Genomic DNA, 22,203 nt, shown 5'->3' on the forward strand with positions numbered 1-22,203 from the left:
CACAGATAGGAAAGGGGACATTTAAAAATACACAGAAATGGCCAAATGTGTAAGCTAACTGAAGACCCCAGGGAGACGGAAGCAGCACACACACCACATTAGAAAGCAAAGGTTAGGGTAAAGTTACAATAGCACTCACACACTACACATGGACAGATTATGAAAATTAAAAAGAAAGGCTTGGTTTAACTTGACTGTTTCTAGCCTCCAATCCTTCTACTAGGTGGACAGGAAGCACTGAAGCAGGACTGGGTTTGAACATGATTTCATAGGACAGTGTAGTCATAACACTTGTCAAAAAATCAAAATGGGTTGATAAGTAGCTCATCTCCATGTCTAGTTCTTCCAATTCCCTAACATCCTCCCATATGGAGAGCCTCTACCCCTTCCCTGGAAAAAAATTCCTCAATCCAGCTGCTAAAGGATTAACTAAGAGTGCAACATGGACTGGTCACATCCTGTTCCAGTCAATGGTGATGTCATTTATTTGCTTTCTTGTCGTGTTGAGGATCAAGCCTAGAGTCTCACGCATGGCTAAGCAAGTGCTATGCCACACGCAAAGCCTGTACAATACCCCTGAGCTACATGCCTAGTGCTCAGTATCGTTTTTAAATCTGTGGCGCTTGGCTAGTCCAGATGTTAAATGAACACCACCCCTAATGGCTAGCAGTAATTGCCTCAGTCACAAAGTGCAACAAAGAGGGCTACAACCATAAACAAGAAAATGTATGCTCCTGTTGAAAGGGGTGACCCGGATCAAGATGCATTGTATTCACATGTGCTTTGTTAAAAGGCAACGCCCCTTGCACAACAACTTAAATATAAAAAATAAAAGAAAATGTATTCTCCATAAGAAATTGGATTGTACCTGAAGATTTGCAGGGTCTTGGGCTGCAAAGGTAGTTGTGTTGAAATTACTGGCATTCACTCTGATCACAGCCACAGCCAAAGAAGGGGAGGTTAGACTTATGGTCTTGTTTGAAAAGTTCAGCTGTAAGCCAATGTCATCTACTACTTTTAATAACCTGGAAAGATATGTGGCAGTTGATATTTAGCCCTCACACTTTTCCTCTCTCCTTGTTCCTTGAGAACAAAATCACTCATCTATAATTATTCATGTTTGGGCAGGTAACGTGAGGCACATGGGATATTGTAAGAAAAAAAAAACCCGGAATTCAGAAAGAAACACTGCAAATTCATATATCATCTGATTAGAAGTGCACAAACACTATTTTATTTTAAGCTCCACGTGTCTTCACAGACCAGTAAAATGATCACCTCCCCTTCCCACCTTTGTCCTTGCTTCAGGTGATTATTATGTTCTAGGGATGAAGACACAGTCTTTCAAAATTGCCCAATTGTGCTTGCCTTGCATGTATGAGGCCCTGGGTTCGATTCCTCAGCACCACATAAGCAAAAAGAAAAAAAGCTGGAAGTGGCGCTATGGCTCAAGCACTAGCCTTGAGCTGAAGAGCTGAGGGACAGCGCCCAGGCCCAGAGTTCAGGCCCCACAACCGGACCCCCCCACCCCAAAAAATGCCCGATTTAAAGGGTGATCATTAAAAGTCACAAAAAACTAGTTATGTTACAAGAACCTAAAATTCACGTCTCCAGGTAGATCTGAAAACATCAGAATACCAGAGCAACAACAATAGCAGGTACCTAAGCGGAAGGAACATTTAGCTAAAGGAATGTTTACACAAAACCCCACTGTTCTGTTTACCTAGTAACACCCCTAAAGTTAGAATGCTCAGCTTGCCTCTTTTCATGTGCCTGTGCCCATGTCTGGGTGTGTACTCTTCTTTCTTTGCTTTGCTTTACTAATAAATGTCACTGCTCTCTATTCGAATGCATTCTGAGATTCTTCACTGTGACAGCAGGAACCCAGTAACACAAATTGAAGACCCTCCCTCTGGGAACTTCTTTGGCCCACCTTGGTCCCACTGACAATGGAAACAGCACCTTTTTTTTATGTTAGAAGGCCCCCTCTTAGCATTTCTTCAGTTTGCTAAGTCGTACCTTTGAGCCAGAGGGGCTAATGAGGCTGGCGGGGAATGAAGCAGTTTGCTGACTCTGTTTATCATTTCACCTGCCAGGTTAGGCGCCAAGCTGCCTAAGGACAGCATTTTCTCCATTTGGGACACTTGGGTCTCAAGATCAGAATCATTGTGGGTGGTGGCAATTCCTGTATCAAAGAGCCAAGTAAGTTTGTGAATACATGATGGGGAAAAATCACTTAGAAAGATAAACACGCATACATAATCACCCTGTGATCTAGTCTCCTACGTAGTGGCCCCAGTGGTGAAAAAAGAAAACAAAAACCAACCATATAATCTTAAAAAAGATGGGGTCATGATGGTTGATATTGGCCTTCTTCTAATAGTTTCAAACTAGAAACAACTCATCCAATGTTCATGAACTGGAGAATGGAGGGGAAAATGTGGATTTCCACACAGTCAAATATTACAAAGGGTGAGGAAAGGACTGAGCTTTCAATATATTCAACAACGTGGATCGCCAATTTTCCCAACACGTGTGGAAAAAGTGGAAAAAGCCAAACTCAAAAATGTCACATTCTATATAATTCTCTTTATGTCACATTCTAGAAAAGTCAGAACTGTAGGGAGATAAAAACATGTCCATAGTGTCACCAGGGGCTGGAGGGACATACTGACTTCATGGGGACACAAGAGGACTTTAATGGTAATGGAAAATTTAAATACCTGATGGTTATGTGACTGTGATCATTCAAAGGCATAAACAGTAAAATGTATCCATGTGTATGTACACTGTTATACACACGGAGTACATACTACCTGTTGTTGGGCCTTTTTGTCTTTTCACATCAAGACTGAAGGCCCCTGTGTCTCTGTACAGCTTTTCTAATGACTTACACAGTAGCACAACGGTCATTGTGTTGAGGTGGCCTATCTTATTTAACCACCCTTCTCCTATGGAACCATCCAGTTTTTATCTACTTTTCAGCTACTGGGTGATTCTCCAACATCTATCTTTTACTCATTTGTCACTTCACTTGTTGCCCTAGAAGTAGAAGATGCAGGAAGGCCTCATTGCTGGTTTTTTTGTGTAGTTTGTTAGGTTGATTCTACAAGGGTCACTGGAAATAGCTTTGGGAAGATGGATATTGTATGTCCAGATAATGAACTGCAATTATCCTTTATTCTTCATCCTTGAACATTTCCTTAACAGTAGCTCTAATGATTCTGGAGTTTTGTCTAAAATGGCACTGTTATTTCAAAGAGGGCAATGAAAATCAGAACTAGTCATCTGTAAATCTCCTGAACATGGTGACATCATGGCTTAGAAGAGGCAGACACCACAACTTGAGCCCCAATCTAAGGTTATCCACAAACTTGGCATTGCCTCCTGTCCTCCAAATTCTGGAAGGCCTGCTTCTTACTCACCAATGAATCTCCAGAGAATCTCTAGAATTTTCTCTGCTTCTTTCTCATTTCCTTTTATCTCTGGATCTCAAAGCCTCATTTGAACCTGGGAGCCCTTCATAGTTTTCATGGCATTCCCACGTACACCATCATTTCCAATCTAGTACAATTACTACCATCTTTATGTGGAACAGGCAGAGGCAGGAGAAGCCAAAATGCCCATCCCAGATTGTGTTTCCTATGGAGAACCTCAGTCTTCCAAATGTTTCTGCGCTTTCAGAAAAAGAAAGGCTCAAGGGGGCCTTTTCATGTGTTCTGACTTGCAAGCTGGCAGCTCTGGTTCAGCCCACACCCCAATCCTCTTAAGAGCAGTGGGCTCCCCTCATGCTTACCTGTATTGCCAGGAGGTGTGCTCACTGTGGTGCCATCCCTACGGGCAGGTAAGGTAGGAGAGGGAAGTGAGGGATTCACATGTGGTGGGCTAAGTGAAAGATCTGTTTGGGACAGTGGGGAAGAGGTAGTTCCAGAGTGGGTGGGCAGGCCAATGGCAGGGCTGGAAGCTATGGGAGCTGAAGGCTGGGAAGAAGGAATGTGAATCTCCTGTGTCACAGAGGGAGTGTCCTCGGTCTCAGAGTGATAATCAAGGGAATCAACAACAGAAGAGCTACTGGAAAAATTAGCAAGAATGGTGGCCTGAGGTGCAACTGGGATGGGTTTGCTGGAAGAAGAAAATGGCGGGTCATGTGGATAATCAGCAGAGCAGACAATGGGATCCTGTAGATCACTAAAGGAAAAAAAAAATCGGAGATGTAAGTGAAACACAAAGGAGCTACAGAGGGGCGAATCTCTTCCCTCTGGCGACTATCTCATACCATCAGCTTGACAATTTCATTAGTAACTTGGTACTTCCAGTCTGCCATTTCACACACTCTATGATTCTGCTACTGGCCCCTGTCCTTGCCTGGCCCTCTCCACCTCCCAGTTCAGGGCATAAGTGAAGACACTTGCCTCGTCTTGAGCTCTAGATGTCTTTTAATTGTTAAATAGGATGCCACTATGGAGCCTTGCTCCTGCATGTATCACACTTCAGCCTGCTTAATGGTTTAATATACACATATGATCCTGTATGTATTTACAGATGCGCTTATGTTTTATCCCGAGGTAATTCAATTGTGCAGTCGAGATTGTGAAACACTTCGTCAAGACAATGGTCCAAATGGAAACTTGATGCATCAGAAAAGTACCCTTTCCTTTCTTCACTCTGAATTTCTCTAACAACCTTCAGCCATTATGCAGATAACCTTTTATACATACATACATCTATATGTAATAGTAGTGTGATTTAATATACGTAATAAAAGTTTCTATGTATGTGTTTATTTACTCAGGAAAAGGGTCGGCAGTATTCCAATATTGCTACATACCACTGCAGCTTTTCTAATTCTTCTGGTGAGGAAGGGCATGGTATCCTGACGGAACAGCAACACTGCTCTGAGGCGGATAAAAAGGAAAGGAGAAAGAAAATGTATGGATATGAATAAAGCAAGGTGGAAGCTCAAACCAATCAAGTAGGTGGTTCTTATACATTTTTAAAGAGCAATTGGCGATAATGCATGATAAAATTAACCAAATGCATTGTTTTGTTGGATTGGACTCAGGGCCTCATGTTGCAAGGCAACCACTCTACCACCTGATCCACTCCTCTAACCCCTTTGGCGTTTCAGTTATTTTTATGTTTTTACTCAGGCCAGTCTGGACCATGCTCTTCCTATTTACATTTCTCACATAGCTGGGATGCTAGGCACATGCCACCATACACAGCTATTGGTTAAGATTGAGTCTAGCCAACTTTTCACCTGGGTGGGCCTCCTGTTGCTCTCCTCCTGATTGCCATTTACCAAGTAATTGTAATTATAAGCATGAGCCACTATGCCTGGCTAACTGGACATTTTTATATATACACATTATAGATACACAGTAGGTACTCAAAATACTTATTGAGTTATTAGATCTTTCTTGGTACATGTATGCAATAGCAATCATTCTTTGTAGACACTCCTAAGAGAAATTCAGATATAAACACATCCCAAAGAACAATATGTTAAATCAAATAAGCCAGGCACAGAAAGATAAATACCACATGATCTCATTCATATGTGGAATCTGTGAAACTCTGACTAATTTAAACTATGAAGGGGTACTAACCAGAGGACACTGGGCAATGTTGGTTAAAGGTCACAAAATTTAGAGGAATATGTTCAAGAGATCTATTATCTGCTATGGTGACTATACGTAGAACATTGCTCAGATTAGTTTGTAACATTCTCGTGTTCTCAGTACAAAAAGATAAGTGTATAAGGTAATGTATATTCTATAATGCATATCAAAGTATCAACGTGCATCATAAATATATACAGCTCTGATTTGCCAATCCAAAAAAGCAACATATTCTAGTAGGAATCCATCAAACACTCCAAATAGAATTTTCCTTCTCAATAGGGTTTGATTTTTTTTCATGTTTTCAGCTGATATATTGAATTTTTTTTTGGTCCAGTTGTGGGGCCTGAAATCTGGGCCTGGGCACTGTCCCTCAGCTTTTCAGCTCAAGGCTAGCACTCTACCACTTGAGCTACAGCGCCACTTCCAACTTTTTCTGCTTATGTGGTGCTGAGGAATCGAACCCAAGGCCTCAGGCTTGCAAGGCAAATGCTCTACCACTGAGCCACCTTCCCAGCCCCTGATATATTGAAATTTTATAAGAAAGCAGGAAAAATAAAACTTCTTGAGCTTTCTAAAAATTGCCCAAGGACCAGGATGAAACAGCAAGCTGAAAATAAGCAAAATTCTTAATTATATTTCAATTAAAATGACACACCAAACGTCATGTGAAAATTGACAGAGCTACAGAGACAACTTACCCATTGGACGAATCTGTACTGTTTCCAAAGCAACCATTACAGTACATACATTCATAGTCTTGTTCAGTTTTATTGTGAATGTACAATTTAATGTGCTGAAAATAGAAATATTAATAATCAAATGTTACCACATTTGAAATTAATCTTTATAGTTGCCATTGCTTTTGCAAAATTAAGAGTAAAGAAAGGGGCTGGGTGCCGGTAACTCACACCTGTAACCCTAGCTACGCAGGAGGCTGAGATCTAAGGATCATGGTTCAAAGCCAGCCTGGACAGGAAAGTCTGTAAGATCTTATCTCCAGTAAACTACCAAAAAATAAAACCTGGAAGTGGAGCAGTGGCTGTAGTGGCAGAGCAATAGCCTTAAGCAGAGAAGAAGCTCAGAGAAAGTGCCCAGGCTCTGAGTTCAAACCCTGGGAAAGCACAGAAAACAAAACAAAACAAAGCAAAACAAAAGTAAGGAAAGTGTCACTGATAGTATTGATTATGCAACATCAAGTTCCACAAGTTCCACAGATTAATAGTTTGAAAAATGAAAAAAAAAACTGTGCTGTTTCTAGGGCTTGAACTCAGGACTTGGGCACTGACCTTGAACTTTTTTGCTCAAGGCTAGTGCTCTACCACTTAACCCACAGCTCTACTTCTGGCTTTTTGGTGGTTAATTGGAGATAAGAGTCTCATGGACGGGGCTGGGAAGGTAGCTCAGCGGTAGAGTGCATGTCTTGCAAGCATGAGGCCCTGGGTTCGATTCCTCAGCACCACATAAACAGAAAAAGCCGGAAGTGGCGCTGTGGCTCCAGTGGTAGAGCACTAGCCTTGAGCTGAAGAGCTGAGGGACAGCGCCCAGGCCCAGAATTCAGGCCCCACGACCGGCCAAAAAAAAAAAAAAGAGTCTCATGGACTTTCCTGATTGGGCTAGCTTTGAACTGTGATCCTCAGATCTCAGCCTCCTGAGTAATTACGATGGCAGGTGTGAGCCACCAGTGTCGAGCAGAAATAATTTTATTGTATGAGTTTACCTGACTCTCATGGAATGCTCAGGGTGCAGGTAGTGACATTATTAATCTGTAGACCATTGGTTTATGTAGCAATGAGAACCAATGGACACACGTTAAATGGTTATTTGGGTACCCTTAAATAATGGTTGGACAATATCTGGTTCTTGTTTTCTCTTCCTTTTTAATCTTTTCCTTCCTCTTCTGTAATTCCAAGCTCTCTACTATGTTTCTTATTTCCTGCCTAACTCACTGTGAGTTATTTCTTAGTTATATTGGTAGCTAAGAACACTGATGATCCTTAGCTTCATAGGCAATAAAATGAATGCAACAGAGTGACCAGTGTTAGGAAAAATAAAAATAGAGAAATCTGAAATGTCACTAGTATGTAAGCAGGAGGAAAGCCTTGGAATTCACATTTTAATGAAGACTCCTAATATTTGATTCCTCACAAATGCAGAAATAATAATATTTATGAAAGAATTAAACATGACTGACCTTTGGGCCTCTGCTGTGGCACACATTATAAAATAAGTCTGAAATAAACAAGCAAGAATACACATGTTACTTTGACAATTGAAGATATCAGAAAACATGTCCTAGGGCTAATCACAGAATTTTGGAATCACAAGAACCCCTAGAGATCGTCCACTTTATATTCCTAGTAACATCATCCACTTTACGGTCCTACTGGATTCCTGACATACCATAAAAGCTTTTTATGCTTATATGAGCTTTATCTAGAGACTGAAGCCAGTGTGAGGGAACCTGATGGTATACAAGGAAGAATATTCTCTTGGAATTTTCATTTTAAGAAGTTTTTGGAGCTGGGTGCTGGTGGCTCATGCCTATAATCCTAGCTACTCAGGAGGCTGAGATCTGAGGATTGAGGTTCAAAGCCAGCCAGGGCAGGAAAGTCTGTGAGACTCTTATCTCCAAAAACCACCAGAAAACTGGAAGTGGCACAGTGGCTCAAGTGATAAAGCATTTGCCTTGAACTGAAGAGTGCAGGGACAGCGCCCTAGCCCAGAGCTCAAGCCCCACGACCGACAATAAAAAGAAGCAGCTTTTGGTCTTTCATAAAGGAAAACCTGTCTCCGTGTAAGGTCCACCCACAGCTCCTAGTTCTGACTTTTTGAATGGTGTAACTAGTTCCTTTACTCTTTACCTGATAGATTTGGGAGACTATATACACATACACATACATATACAAACACATACACACATACATATATATCCTTAAGAATGCACAACTATGTGATTTCCCCAAGTAATAATGATTATAAAAAAGATACAGAATGCACTAGAATTACCTCACTTAGGGTTTGTAGAGTTTTGTTGAGCTCTGATCGCCTGTTAATAAAATGAGAGAAATTGACATTCAGGCAACCAATAATGTAAAATTCAAAATACATAGGTTTTCAGCAGTTAAATGAAGTGCCTGGTATTTACTGCTTACGGCGCTCACTTTGAAGAAACACAGGGTGTAATAAGAGACTTGTATGCAGGGAAAATAAATCATTTATACAACAAAGAAAACTAACCAGATAGGTGCTGAATGGGTTTTAGCGGAGAGCAAGATATAAATTATAGTTGAACAGGCGACTTATTCATTAGGCTATTGCAGCACCCCCACCTGCCACCCCTGCACCTAGCTTCTTCTAGCAGAGAGCAAGAGGAAGAGATGGCTTCTAGGCAAAAAAAGAAACATTCTGAGAGGGGCATGTGCTCACCCTGGGCCTCTGAGGACATGTCACTCCCTCTCCAACTGTGCAGCCCGCCCTGCCCAATGCCCGTCAGCTCTGTATTCCCCATCGCACATTTCCTTTTAGGAATTGCATTCCTCTTCTCCAATTCTGCTCCAACAATATTTATACTTCTGTAAACTGGCAGAGCTTCGGTGAAGTTAAGATGAAAGGAAGCTAGTTAACGAATTCCCTCTAAGGCACATTCGGTGATGTCTGTAGACATCTTTGGTTATGCAACTGGTATCTAGTATGTGGTTCAACAGCCTATAATGCAGAAGAGGGCCTCCCACAACACAGAACTGTGAGGTCCAAAACACCTATAGTAATGGGATTGTGAAACCATTTCAAAGAATGAGCAATAGTTCCAACTGGCTGCCATCGAGGTCTAGAGGGAAGAGAAGGACATAGCAATAGTCAGCCAGCTTTTCAAACCACCTGCAATGACTCCTCTATAATTTGGTAGCTTACAGGGCTCTAATCATTCCCACTCCCCAATATTTAAATTCCTAAGATGGTCCCGTAGTGCCCAGTAAATGTCCTATTTTCTGGAGTTGTTCCTTCTGTGACAGAGTAAGATTATCACTGACCTAAGCCATCCTGCTGGCTGATGTTTTGGCCTACAATCTACATGGGGAGATCTATTTATGATGCATTTCTCACGGTGCTAGTTCTTGTAAGTCAACATCTACTTAATAGAGCGTTCTCTCTCTCTTTCTTTTATTGTCAAGGTGGAGTACAGAGGGGTTATAACTATATTCTCTCTTTTTCTCTCTCTTATCCTCTCTCATTCTCACTGTTTTGTGCCCATTCTGGGGCTTGAACTCAGGGTCTGAGTGCAGTTCAGGAGCTTCTTTTGCTCAAAGCTACCCACTTGTGCCACAGCTTCATTTCTGGCCTTTTGGGTGATTAATTGGAGATAAGAGACTCATAGACTTTCCTGATCTGCTTTGGCTTTGGACTGTAATTCTCAGATCTCAGCCTCCTGAGTAGCTAGGACTATACATATACCCTACTGGTGCCCAGCTCTCTTGCTCTCACTTTTGAATTGAATTTTTGATGTTTCATGAAGGCATGAACAAGTGGCATATATGGAATCCTACCTTGAACTGGTCTTTCAATCATGCTCAGTAATAAATTGCATTGGAACTCAAATAGCAATTCCAATGAAGCCATGTCATCTCATAGAGTCAGATGGAATAACATGATGGGGGTTATTAGCTGATGAAAGGTGACTCTGGTTAGCTTGTGAAGAAGGAAGAGCCATTTGGCTCTCTATCTTTTGAGCCTCTCTTTCTATTCTTGGTTTTCAGGGAGCCAAAGTGGCGCAACAAATATCTCCCCATAGTTGACATCGAAAGTTTAAAATCTGATTACTTACTTGAGTTCACGCAGAGATAAGATTCCAGCGAAGGTGCCATTAGCTATGTTTTGAGTCTGTTGGAAATAAGTTATTAAGAATACATGACACATCATTCGTTAGGTTTTTGTTTTTGTTTTTACCCCTTCTCTAAGAAGAGGTTATTCACTTTTGTTGACCTCCTGAAGAACTATACGAGACTGAATCCTAACTCCCTGCACTGTATCTACTACATCATCACATTGTAGCTACACACATAAGGGTAGGGCAATGCCCCCAAATCAATCCATTTGGGCTGAGCTGGTTTTAGTTTATTTATTTTTAAATTTCGGGAATCAGCAATAATGATATGCTAAGTTCTCTTTCTTCAGCTCATGGGTTCCCCCAAAATGACACTACTAGAGTTCTCTTCCTGACAATCCAATGTAAAAAAGGAAACTTCACAGTGCCCTAGTTCATGACTCAAGAGCATAGCAGAGAAAATATTCACTGGATGAACAAACGTATTTGGCTGGGATCCTCTGAACCAATTTAGGTTATGGGCCTTGATAGCACTATATCTGAATTGCCCATGCAGGGAGCATAATCATATTTGGGAAGTTCTTCTTAGATTTCGCACATATTTCTTTTTTAAAAAAAAATTTGCTAGTCCTGGGGCTTGAACTCAGGGCCTGGGTACTGTTTCTGAATCTCTCTGTACTCAAGGCTAGTACTCTGCCACTTGAGCCACAGTACCACTTCTGGCCTTTTCTGTGTATGTGGTACTGAGGAATCGAACCCAGGGCTTCATGCATGCTAGGCAAGCACTCTACCACTAAGCCACATTACCAGGCCTCAGGACATATTTCTTGTTGCCAGGAATTTCTATGATAACTGAAGTTTAACAAGTTTAAACTTGTAATAGAAAGCATTGTGTTTATATTCTTCAGCAACAAATCAAGTTGAAAACTATAATATAATTATTAATAAAATACCATGGTTATTATGAATTCAAGCCCTTATCACAAAGCTAGAGGCAAAGATGCATACTTTATATAAATTCGGTGACAAAGGAAACATACTAAATATCATAAATAATCTGAGTCTCCAGCAAAACTTTAAACATGCACATTCATTTTTTTTTCCTTTGCTAGCGCTGGGGCTTGAATTCAGGGCCTTCTATTCTTGCTTGGTTTTTTTGTTCGTGGCAGGCACTCTATCACTTAAGCCACACCTCCACTTCTGGCTTTTTGCAGTTATTTGGAGATAAGAGTTTTGTGATTTGTCTGCTAGAACTAGCTCTGAATGGAGATCCTGAGATCTTAACAACTTGATTAGCTAGAATGACAGTATATTTACTTCTTAAGATTGCAACAAAGGCTGGATGTATGATGCAAATATGAGGCCCTGAACAGAGACCCCAGTACCAACCCCTGCAAAGTCTTTAACACCTACCTGGGTAACATTGTGTTCTTCATCATATTGAAACATTATCTCACCTCTGAAAAACACTAAAAACAATTTTCAGAAAGAAAATTTGAGACTTGTGTCCTTATAGTTCAACAATTAACAAAATATACAAACAGGTTTCCAAGGTCTTAATAGTTCCATCCAATTCTTTGTTTTTATTTCCACTTATTCTCCAGTCAAGCTATCATCATGATTATCAACACAATTTTCAGAAAATTTGGTGTGGAAATTCAAAAAGAATTCAAAATCAAATTTGTTCACTTGTTAAAAAATCTCACCCACAACTGCATCTCATTGGCACTTGCTTTCTCTTATAGATAACTTGGGGAATACTTGGGGACTGGACTATAGCTCTAATGTGCACTTTCTAAAAATAATCATTTTAATAATGGTTGCAATCACATAGATAAGGAAGTGAGTGACAAAAGTATTTCTCTGCCACCAACAAGTCTTACGGAATTCTGTTTAATTTTTGCCAGTTTAAAAATTTTTGATTTTGTTTTTAAAATACAACAACCTGGTATCTTTCCTAGGCAAACAACTGAGTTTTCAGTTTGAAATCTGAACAGTGTACAGGGTAAATCCTTTCTTCAGATGAACAACACAGTGTTGCTTGTAAAAATGCTCACTTTTGGAAACACTAAACTCAATTTCAATTAAACTATGTCTTCTTGGGTATTTCATTTCCAGATAGAAATCTGGAAATAAAATCTCCTACACTGAAGAACATTGGTGTGCATTTTATATAGGAGTCAAACACTGGCCACTTGAGCAATAGAGCAAAGATAAACGGAGCAGGGTTTGGTCAATGTTTCTGGTGATAGAGCTACCCAACTCTCATTAGAGCAAGAAAGCATCCATAGATAATATGTAAGTAAATAGGCATGGTGATATGCCAATGAAACTTGATTTATAGCAGGGTGCTAGTGGCTCATGCCTGTAATCCTAGCTACTCAGTTTGAGATCTGAGGATTGCGGTGTGAAGCCAGCCCTGGCAGGAAAGAAAGTCCATGAGAGTCTCATCTCCAATAAACTACTCAGAAAAGGCCAGAAGTGGTGCTGTGGATCAACTAATAGAGCTCTAGTCTTGAGAAGAAGCTCAAGGATAGTGCCCAGGCCCTGAGTTCAAGCCCCAGGACCAGCAAAAACAAAAACAAAACACACACATATGCACATACACACACACACATGCACACACAAACACAAACAGAAATACACAAACCCCCAAAACAACAACAAAAAAACACCCCTTGATTTATAAAAGCAGTTGGCTGACCATAGTTAGAATATTAGTTTTCCAACCCCTGAGCTAGAGGGTTAGAGGCTGCCTCAAATCCTCTTCTTTTACTGTTCCCCAAAGTGCAAGATCTGATTCCAATAGCAATGTATTCTACAGTCCACTTCCACTTAAAGATGGTCGACAAGGACAGTCAACCAGTCATTCAACACCATTGTTTTCAGCAACTCTTCTACCAAGAACCTCAACTTTTACATATCAACATTGAAATTCCAATTAATATAGTTCATGATTACTAAAAGTAAAAATGTTTGATATGTGCATAAAATTACACATTTTGAAGAAAGAAAACACTTAGCTTTTATGCCAGTACTGAGGCTTAAACTCAGGGCCTGGGTGCTGTTCCTTAGCTTTTTCACTCAAGGCTCGAGTTCTACCACTTGAGCCACAGCTCCACTTGCAAAATCTTAGCTTTTAATCTTATTTAGATGCTGTGTTTGTGTTTGTGTGTGTGCGTGTGTGTGCACGTGTGTGTATGTGTGTGTGTGAATGTGTATACATATATGCACTGACACCCACAGTTTCTCACCCATTGTTGTTCAATACGCAGTGAGTCCCATAAATGTGCCCTGGAGAAAAGTGGGACTGATTTCATATAGTAACTAAGAAGCTATTATCTTTGACCTTTGGCCTAATTCTTCCTGTTCATTATCTAGTTCTCAGTTTATCTACCAGCCTCCACTTCCTTTAATGTAGCCAGATTGGAAATCTGAAAAAAGCAAAAGTTTCTAGTTTCTGGCAGGATACTGTGGGATTTCTGGTGCCAAAAGACTTGGTTCCCTGATGAGCTTATTTTTACCAGACACCAAAACAAATGGTCAGTCCAGTTACTTAATTAGGGAAAACATTACTCTAACTAGCTTTCTGGCGTGTGTTATTCATGATGAACAGGACTTTATGACTGCATTTTCAATTTTCAGTTACCAAACATCATATAGACACAACATGGCATTAGACATTAGTCACTAGTCTAAAACACAGATAAAACACAAAAATAATGGTATTATGGGGAAAGAGAGTGAAAAGAAAGATAAAATGGGGGAAGAAAGGAGGAAGGAAAGAGAATAGAAAGTTATCCTGTATATAAAAATAAATGGATCTCATACTTTTCTTTCTTTAACAAAAACTAGCCAATATTTATTTCCCTCTTACATTCTACCTGGATCATTATTTCAACAAAAAGCTCAGATGAGCACACCTCACATCCATATAGTTAGAAAATGTTCTGGAACATTCTTTCAATATAAATTTTTCTAGTCTTCTAATTTTTCCAACTTCAACTTATTTACTTTTCTTTACCTTTACTTGTTGCTTGTTATCTTTGTTTTTCAAACCAAGTATATCGCTATTAAAATGAACAACATAAAAGGAAAAGCATTCCTAAAATGATTACTATTAAGATTATAGCAAGACTTTAATAATATAAACTACTTTGTTATCTTCTCTCTTTCTAGTTCTGAGCAACTATGCCATATATATATATATTTATATATACATATATGCACACACATATATACATATACATATATACATGTATATATGTATATATAAATTCTTTTTGTCAGCCATAGGGCTTGAACTCAGGGCCTGGGCACTCTTCCTCAGCTCTTTTTCTCAAGGCTATTACTCTACCACTTTGAGCCACATCTCCACTTCCAGTTTTCTGGTGGTTAATTAGAGATGAGCCTCATGGACTTTACTCCCTGGGCTAGCTTTAAACCATGATTCTCAAATCTCAGCCTCCTGAGTAGCTAGGATTATAGGCGAGAGCTCCCCCTCCCCCCACCCCCCATGCCCAACTTTGCCTCATCACATTATTATGCTTCACATTTCATCATCATCATCATCATCAGTATTGATCCTGAGGCCTTGGCATTCTCCCTGAGCCTTTTCACTCAAGGTTAGTACTCTACCACTTGAGCCACAGCTCTTCCAGCTATTTGGTGGTTAATTGGAGACAAAAGTCTCAGGGATTTTCCTGCTCAGCCTGTCTTTGAACTGTGATCCTCAGATCTCAACTTCATGAATAACTAGGATTATAGGCATGAGCCACTGGCACTGGCCAACATTGCATTGGTTTTAATAATGAAGGAAGCCTAGGAACCAAACCAATGTGAGAAAAGATTATTTCATCCCACTGCTCCATGGCAGAAGGGAAAATATACCTATTTCAAAAATGGCATATTCTTAAGAAAATTTAATCTCAATTGTATACATAATAGATAGTCTTTGTTAGAAATGACAAAGCACAGTGAATACTACTAGAACCACCATTTAATTAAACAGAATGTATATATATGTGTATATATATATATATGTGTGTGTGTATATATATATATACAGAATGTATATATATGCGTGCACACACACACACATATATGGTTTTAACATTTTCGCATTCTGAAAATACCCTGTTTTAAGCTATAATACTTAAGGTCCTATAGAAAAGTTTGCAGGATTTATATATGAAAAATATATCTTAATAATTAAAAACTTAATTGCTATGTTCATGAATTACTATAAAGATATTAGTTATGGCTTTAAAGCTATATAAAAAGTGTTGTAGAGCTCCATGTGTCATTAAGGAAGTTAATGTATCTCACAAAAAATTAAAGGTAATTATAGCTAACTCTGAAAATGATAGCTAGGGAGGAATATATACATAAAGCAGGAGGAAAACAAACCATTTTTCTCTATGGAGCAAGTTGATCTGGTAATGTGTAATATGTACTAGAACTAACGTTAAAAATAACAGCAACAAAGAAAAAACCTCTTGTGTCCATATCTTGGGGTTCATTTTGCTTAGCATCATCTTATATGGTCATATGTACATAGCTTTTGACCTTTTCTGCTTGTCTGGTAAGATTATCCTAGATGTATACTAGTTATTGCAAATAAGTGAAACCATGGGACCTATGTTTCTTTGGGTCTGGCTTACTTAATATAATTTTTTCCAAGTCTTTCATTTCCTAACAAATGGCGCGGTGTCATTCTTTTAGGTGGGGGCATTGTGTGTGTGTGTGTGTATACACATTTTCTTGATTCATTCATCTACTGAGGGGTATCTGGGTTGGTTCCATATCTTAGCTATGGTAAATAATGCTGCGATAAACATAGTTGTGCTGGTAGCTTTAGTATGGCCTCATTTGTGATCATTTGGGTAAATGCTCAAAAGTGGGATTCTGGGTCGTAGGGGAGCTCTATGTGAAGTCTTTTGAGGAACCTCCATACTGCTTTCCAGAGTGGTTGAACAGGTTTACACTCCCACCAACAAATTACTATGCGATTATTTGTTTCTTTTGTATGTTCTTCTCCTTATGGTATAACCCCTTTTGTCATTGTATTTGATTCTTGTGTGCTGCAATTTGTATATACATTCTTCTCATTTGGGGGAGGGGAAGGGAAATAACAAAATGCTGAAACAAGGATACAGGTCAGGTCAACCCAATGTAACAATAAGATGTATATGACACTGTTGAAAATGAACTTTACAACTTGGAGGGGAGGGAGGGGAGGGAAGGAATGGTAGGGGAGAAACAAGAAGAGGTAACAATGCTCCATAGGAAATGTACTTATTACCTTACTCATATAACTGTAACCCCTTTGTACAGTATCTTTACAATAAAAAATATATACCAAAAAAGATTAAAAGGACACTATGTTGAAAATGAACTTTACAACTTGGGGGGGGGAGGGAGAAGTTGTAGAGGTGGGAGGGAAGGGATAGTAGGGGGAAAACAAAGGAGGGGGGTAACAATGCTCGATAGGAAATGTACTCATTACCTTACTCATGTAACTGTGACCCCTTTATACAGTATTTTACAATAAAAATATTAAAAAAAGAACTAACCTGAGTCATTGCAAATAGATGACAAATCATAGCTATTTTTCTGGGATTTGGCTCCTGCAAAGAAGAAAAAAACGTAGCAGGTTAATTATGTCAATAATTATATACTAGACTATACTGCAATTATGTACTATAATATCAAGAAAATTTCACAAATGAAAGCATCATAGGTGAACAAAAATATGAATAAGCAGGATATAATTGGATGGATGAATTCTATGAAGGCCAAAGGAATGAGCTTTTATCTCATTGCTCAGCTCTGGAACTTGACTCTTCTATTTTTGTTTGTGTGTGTGTCTGACTTTCATTCCCAATTAACCCCTTTTCTGTTCAATATAAACAGAGCACTATGAAAACAAGTCACATATATAGAGATTTTAAGTGGAACAGCTCTCAATTTTAGATCTTACTTCTCATCCTGTATGAGATAGTCTTTAATTCTTTATGCAAATCAATATTTGAAATAACATTGTCATGATATCACTTTTTGAGCAAAAATAATAAAATTCAAAACTACTTATCACATTCTGTAGGTTTGAGGAAATTATAGATATAGACCCTGCCCGCAAAGAGCTTACAATCTATTAGGTGATATAGGGCAAGAAATAAGTTTAAAGTGATGGCTAGAACATCAGACCACAAAGGCATACAGAGAAGCAGAGATGAATGGGAGATGAAATGGACCATGTTAGAACAAATTATTACAGAATAATATGAGAAATGCTTTCTCCTTTAATAAAAAGGAGAAGCACAATCTTTTCTTTGATCTGAAAAGAGCTCAAAGTTCACTTAAGAATATTCCCTTAATTAATTGCAACCTTTTAGTGAAGCATAAAGAATCCATAGTAAATGTGAGATACAGATATACACAATGTATTGTGTAAATCTCCTGGAGGAAAATGATTGCCAAATTAAGGTATAATTTTGCTTCTTGTTATACCTTGCTTACAATTATGTATTCCATTCCCAATTGCTAGTTTATTTCCACTGCACATTATGATTCTTTGGTTTGAGCCTATGAGAAAACTAATATGGATATAAATTCAAATTACATTTTGATTTAGTGTATGCCATATAGTTTCTTTCAGAATGATTTATGTATGGACATCATGCTTCAGCTTATAGTCTTAATTCTGAGTTCAGGTATAAAATGTTACCTGACACATAGATTTCTATATTATTCCACACTAAAAGAGAAACATTTCTATTAAATGTACTTTCTTGTAGACAAAGCTTATTATAATGTATACATTCTGAAAATATTATGTATATAATTGTTCAAGAGAAAAGGGAGGAAAGGGAGGAAGGTTGAGGGACAGTAATGGAGGGGGCAATCTGATCAGGGAACATTGTATGCATATTTGGACATGTCAGAACAAAACCCTATTGTACAGTTAATTGATGCTAATAAAAATGTGGGACAAAATCTCTAGATAGTAGATAGTATGCTTTTAGTATCCTTTGAGTCATTGGTCCATTGCTCACTAATCTCATAATCTCACGTCTTTCTCCAAATTTTACCTACAACTCCATTTCTAATCCTATGTATCTTTTTGTTTTTGCTGGTTACTGGGGTTTGAACTCGAGGCCTCAAGACTTCACAGTAGGCACTACGCTGAACTGTATCTTCAGCTTTCCAACTGAAGATCCAGCAGTATCTTTATGCTGCTTGCCATTGCCCTTCCTTCCTTCCTTCCTTCCTTCCCTCCTTCCTTCCTTCTTTTTTTTCCTTTTTGTTTTTTGAAAGTGTCCCACTACCTGCCTATGTTGGCCTTGTATTCATGATTCTCCTGCCTTTGCTTCCAGAGTGCTAGGATTACAGGCGTGTGCCACCATATCCAGGTTTGCTACTCTATTCATATTGAGAATTTTCTTTCCTAATTCTATGACCACTGGCCATACCTTAAATCCTGAATGAGAAAACTTTGAGAAGGACCAGATAGCAAAACATTTAGGTTTTGTGGGCTATTTGGCCTCAGTTGTAACTACTCAACTCTTGTAGGTAGCAGAGGTAAACAAATGGGCAGGAAGTATGCCAATACAGCTTTATGTACTAAGACAGGCAGCAAACCCGATTTGACCCATTGGTGATAGATTGCCAACTCTTGGTTGAAATCAATTAGAAGTCCTTGTTAGTCTTGTATTGGGTACTTAAAGATATACCACTTTTTATCTTGAAAGCATTCAAGAGTCACTCCTCTAACTCCTTCACTAATTGTACCCTGTCAGTTATCTTGTTACTCCAAGCCTCTTTCTCTTACATGTGTTCAGAAAAATTTGTGGAGGTAGGAATGTGGCTCTGTGGTAGAGCATATACTTAGATCTAGTTTCCACCACCAGCACCAACATAAAGTAAAAAGAAATTCTCCTGGAATATCATCTTTATTTGCCTAAATGTTCATGTCAGTTACCTATTTGTGTGCCTTGTCTCCCCCTTAGAAAGATTCTTAAGGGTGGGCACTGTGTCCGATCACTATAATATAGCCCAAAACACTAGTTGTCTTTAGGTATCCAACTGTGCATACACAAATATTCATTAAGAACAGCTTTTAATTTTACAAAGTAGGAAAAAGAGAAAGAAACCATAAATCCAACTATTTGTTTAGTCTTACTTTAATTATAAAAAAGAAAGTCTTGATATTGATAATAAGTCATACCTGATGCATTGAAGGTTTTTACTATAGTGATTTTAGCTTTTTCTGCAAAGAAGCAATTTAAATATTAGAGCAGAATTGTTGCTTGCTTTAAAACAGACAGTTTTCCATGACTATTATTTTTTTTAGTGACGTGGTAAGAAAAATCACCCTGTTGACATCTTTAAGACACCATTGGTTTTCTCAGCAGCCAGACGAATGGGACTTAGATTCATGGAACACGTAACACTGGTTTAGGGTGTGTCAGGGAGTAGGAGTCTCATGTTTACCCAGTTAGATCACACCCATTACACACCCCTTTGCTTGTGTAATTTGACTTCAGTTTCCAGAACTGCTGCTAGATCAACAAATGTGAATTTATACTTCAGATATGAAGATGATAAGTTAGTATTAAAACCTTCAGAAGATAGTTTAGAGCGAGCAGGTGATTCAGACTAAAAATAATTGATGTCAGTACACATGGGATCTAAAATGTTGCTACTATTGTCTATAATCAAGCATCCTGCCACTTCTTTTAGGAGTTGATATAATAATATCTCCATTGTAGTATTCTTAGGTAAGTTAAGACCATCCAACTACCATCACCCAACAAGCCCATAGCAAAACCAGGACTGTTTAGAGTTAAGGACTCACTGGAAAATATTAATCTGTTCTGAAGAAGCACACTGTAGCTATGTTTTCCCAATGCAGTTTAGGGATAGAACCCATGGTTCATTCTCCTGGATAATGGAGAACCAAGTTCAGAAATGATGGCCAACTCTTTAAAGATGTGTTAATGGCACAGATTTGCAAAGACGCTGTCTTCTAGGGCAAATGAGCAAATTTTAAAGAAAATACTAGCTCAGAGGTTGGAGACCTCATAAAGAATAATGACATTATACTGGTAATTTCAGAAATCTCCTGTGTGTGTATAGGTATGTGTGTATGCATAGGTATGTGTGCATGCATGTTACTAATGATTGATTTCAATGTTTGATCCATGGACAATGATTGGTAGCAATTACAGAGGTGGATAGCACTTTATGCTATCAGTTAGTATCTTTGTATTATTTGCCCTGATATTTTTCTTCCCACAGCAAACAAACATGGCTGTGAAATGAATTTCTGGTTTTAGTAGTTAAAGTGTGTTTGGGGAAAACATTCAAATTGATTAGTAAACAAGACTGCAAAATAAAATCCTAAGGAACTGAGAGATAGATTTAACAACATACAATATAGTCCCAGTAAAGGTGCAGTGACATAGACATTCTCATCCACTGCTATCAGGAATGGTGCTAGGAATAACCTTTCTAGAAAATATTTGGGCAGTAGGCATCAAGGGCCTTAAAATATTCATACTGCTGACCTCTTATGTCCAATCTTAGGAGAGTATCTTACAGAAATCAGGGTAAATGCAAAGATATTGGCACTAGGGAATTCATTGAACAACTTCTATTAAAAATAGAAACAACTATAATGTTCAAAATATGGCATACAATGGAATAATATCAAATCATTAATGTCAAGGATACTGGCAAATACTTATAATTTAATATTAAGTCAAAAGAGCAAGATATAAAATCTATGCAAATGATGACTATTTTGCAGAAGATAAAGAGAGCATATGCATATACATACATGTATATACCACATGAAAATATACCATCACTAGTGGTAATAGTCTTAGGAAAGTAACATTAAAATGATTTCTATTTTCTTCTATTTCCTTATATTCTTCACTGTAAGCTAATATATATATAACTGTAATCCTCCTCCTCTTCCTTTTCTTCCTCTGAATAACAAATACAATTTTAAATGAAGTTTTATGGCCATGATAGTTTGGAAGTTTGAGAATGAGGTGACAAGAGAATTATAGTTAAAAGTCAAAGCCAAAAGATAAATAAATCAATAGTTGAAGCCAAGGGAAAATGAGGAAAGTTCTTTACTAACCAAGTATGCTACACAAATGATAAACTCAAGAAGCCATATTATAATATAAGCTATGACGTTTGGAAATAACTTGATATTACCTGTTTTGTTTAAAGTAGACAATACACTTGAAGTAGCATCTGAAATAAAATAATAAAAATTAGTGTAAAAAAATTAGTGTAAATACTGGAATGGTTAACAAATATATCTTTCCAGATTCCTTAAACACCTAACTTTTCCCCACATCCAGGAGGAGTTAAACCAACTAGCACTACTAAATGTATCTGTTACTCATCTCATCAATGCTTCCCATTGTCTGACACTTAGAGATAATTACTAAGAAAATATTCATTCTCTGAAAATGTTTCCTAAATGCAACACTCTTCAAATTATTAGATTTAAATAAACTCATTTTGTATCTTTTTCCCTCTATGATAATGAAAGTTTCTAAAGTTTATGAAATTTCCAACATTAATATTAGCTTTATTCTGATTCAAAACTTTGGCAAAGTAGCAGGGTATAAAAATAAGCCCCAAAAATCAATGGCTTTTCTGTATGCCAACAATGAGAAAAGTGTGGCTGAAATTAGGAAAGCAACTCCATTTGTAATAGCCCCACAAAAAATA

At 38.3% G+C, this 22,203-nt stretch overlaps 1 protein-coding gene across 10 annotated transcripts in view; it reads right to left on the reverse strand.

The window, feature by feature from the left end:
- The window catches only part of Adgrg2 (adhesion G protein-coupled receptor G2), a 63,341-nt gene that overhangs the window by 16,474 nt on the left and 24,664 nt on the right, over positions 1-22,203 (reverse strand). For 6 of the 10 annotated variants that reach the window (XM_013026535.1, XM_013026531.1, XM_013026529.1 and 3 more), the window contains 12 exons: positions 21,679-21,717; positions 19,673-19,714; positions 17,019-17,072; positions 11,857-11,912; positions 10,444-10,499; positions 8,631-8,670; positions 7,816-7,853; positions 6,323-6,417; positions 4,829-4,895; positions 3,797-4,188; positions 2,020-2,185; positions 869-1,025 (listed from right to left, as the gene is read on the reverse strand). In XM_013026535.1, the coding sequence (XP_012881989.1) occupies positions 869-1,025; positions 2,020-2,185; positions 3,797-4,188; positions 4,829-4,895; positions 6,323-6,417; positions 7,816-7,853; positions 8,631-8,670; positions 10,444-10,499; positions 11,857-11,912; positions 17,019-17,072; positions 19,673-19,714; positions 21,679-21,717 (1,202 nt within the window). The remainder of the gene's footprint in view (positions 1-868; positions 1,026-2,019; positions 2,186-3,796; positions 4,189-4,828; positions 4,896-6,322; positions 6,418-7,815; positions 7,854-8,630; positions 8,671-10,443; positions 10,500-11,856; positions 11,913-17,018; positions 17,073-19,672; positions 19,715-21,678; positions 21,718-22,203) is intronic. The other 4 variants (XM_013026530.1, XM_013026538.1, XM_013026537.1 and 1 more) reach the window with 1 other exon arrangement.

This window comes from Dipodomys ordii, unplaced genomic scaffold (assembly GCF_000151885.1).
Source record: "Dipodomys ordii isolate 6190 unplaced genomic scaffold, Dord_2.0 Scaffold94, whole genome shotgun sequence".
In the NCBI taxonomy this organism is placed as follows: Eukaryota; Metazoa; Chordata; class Mammalia; order Rodentia; family Heteromyidae; genus Dipodomys; species Dipodomys ordii.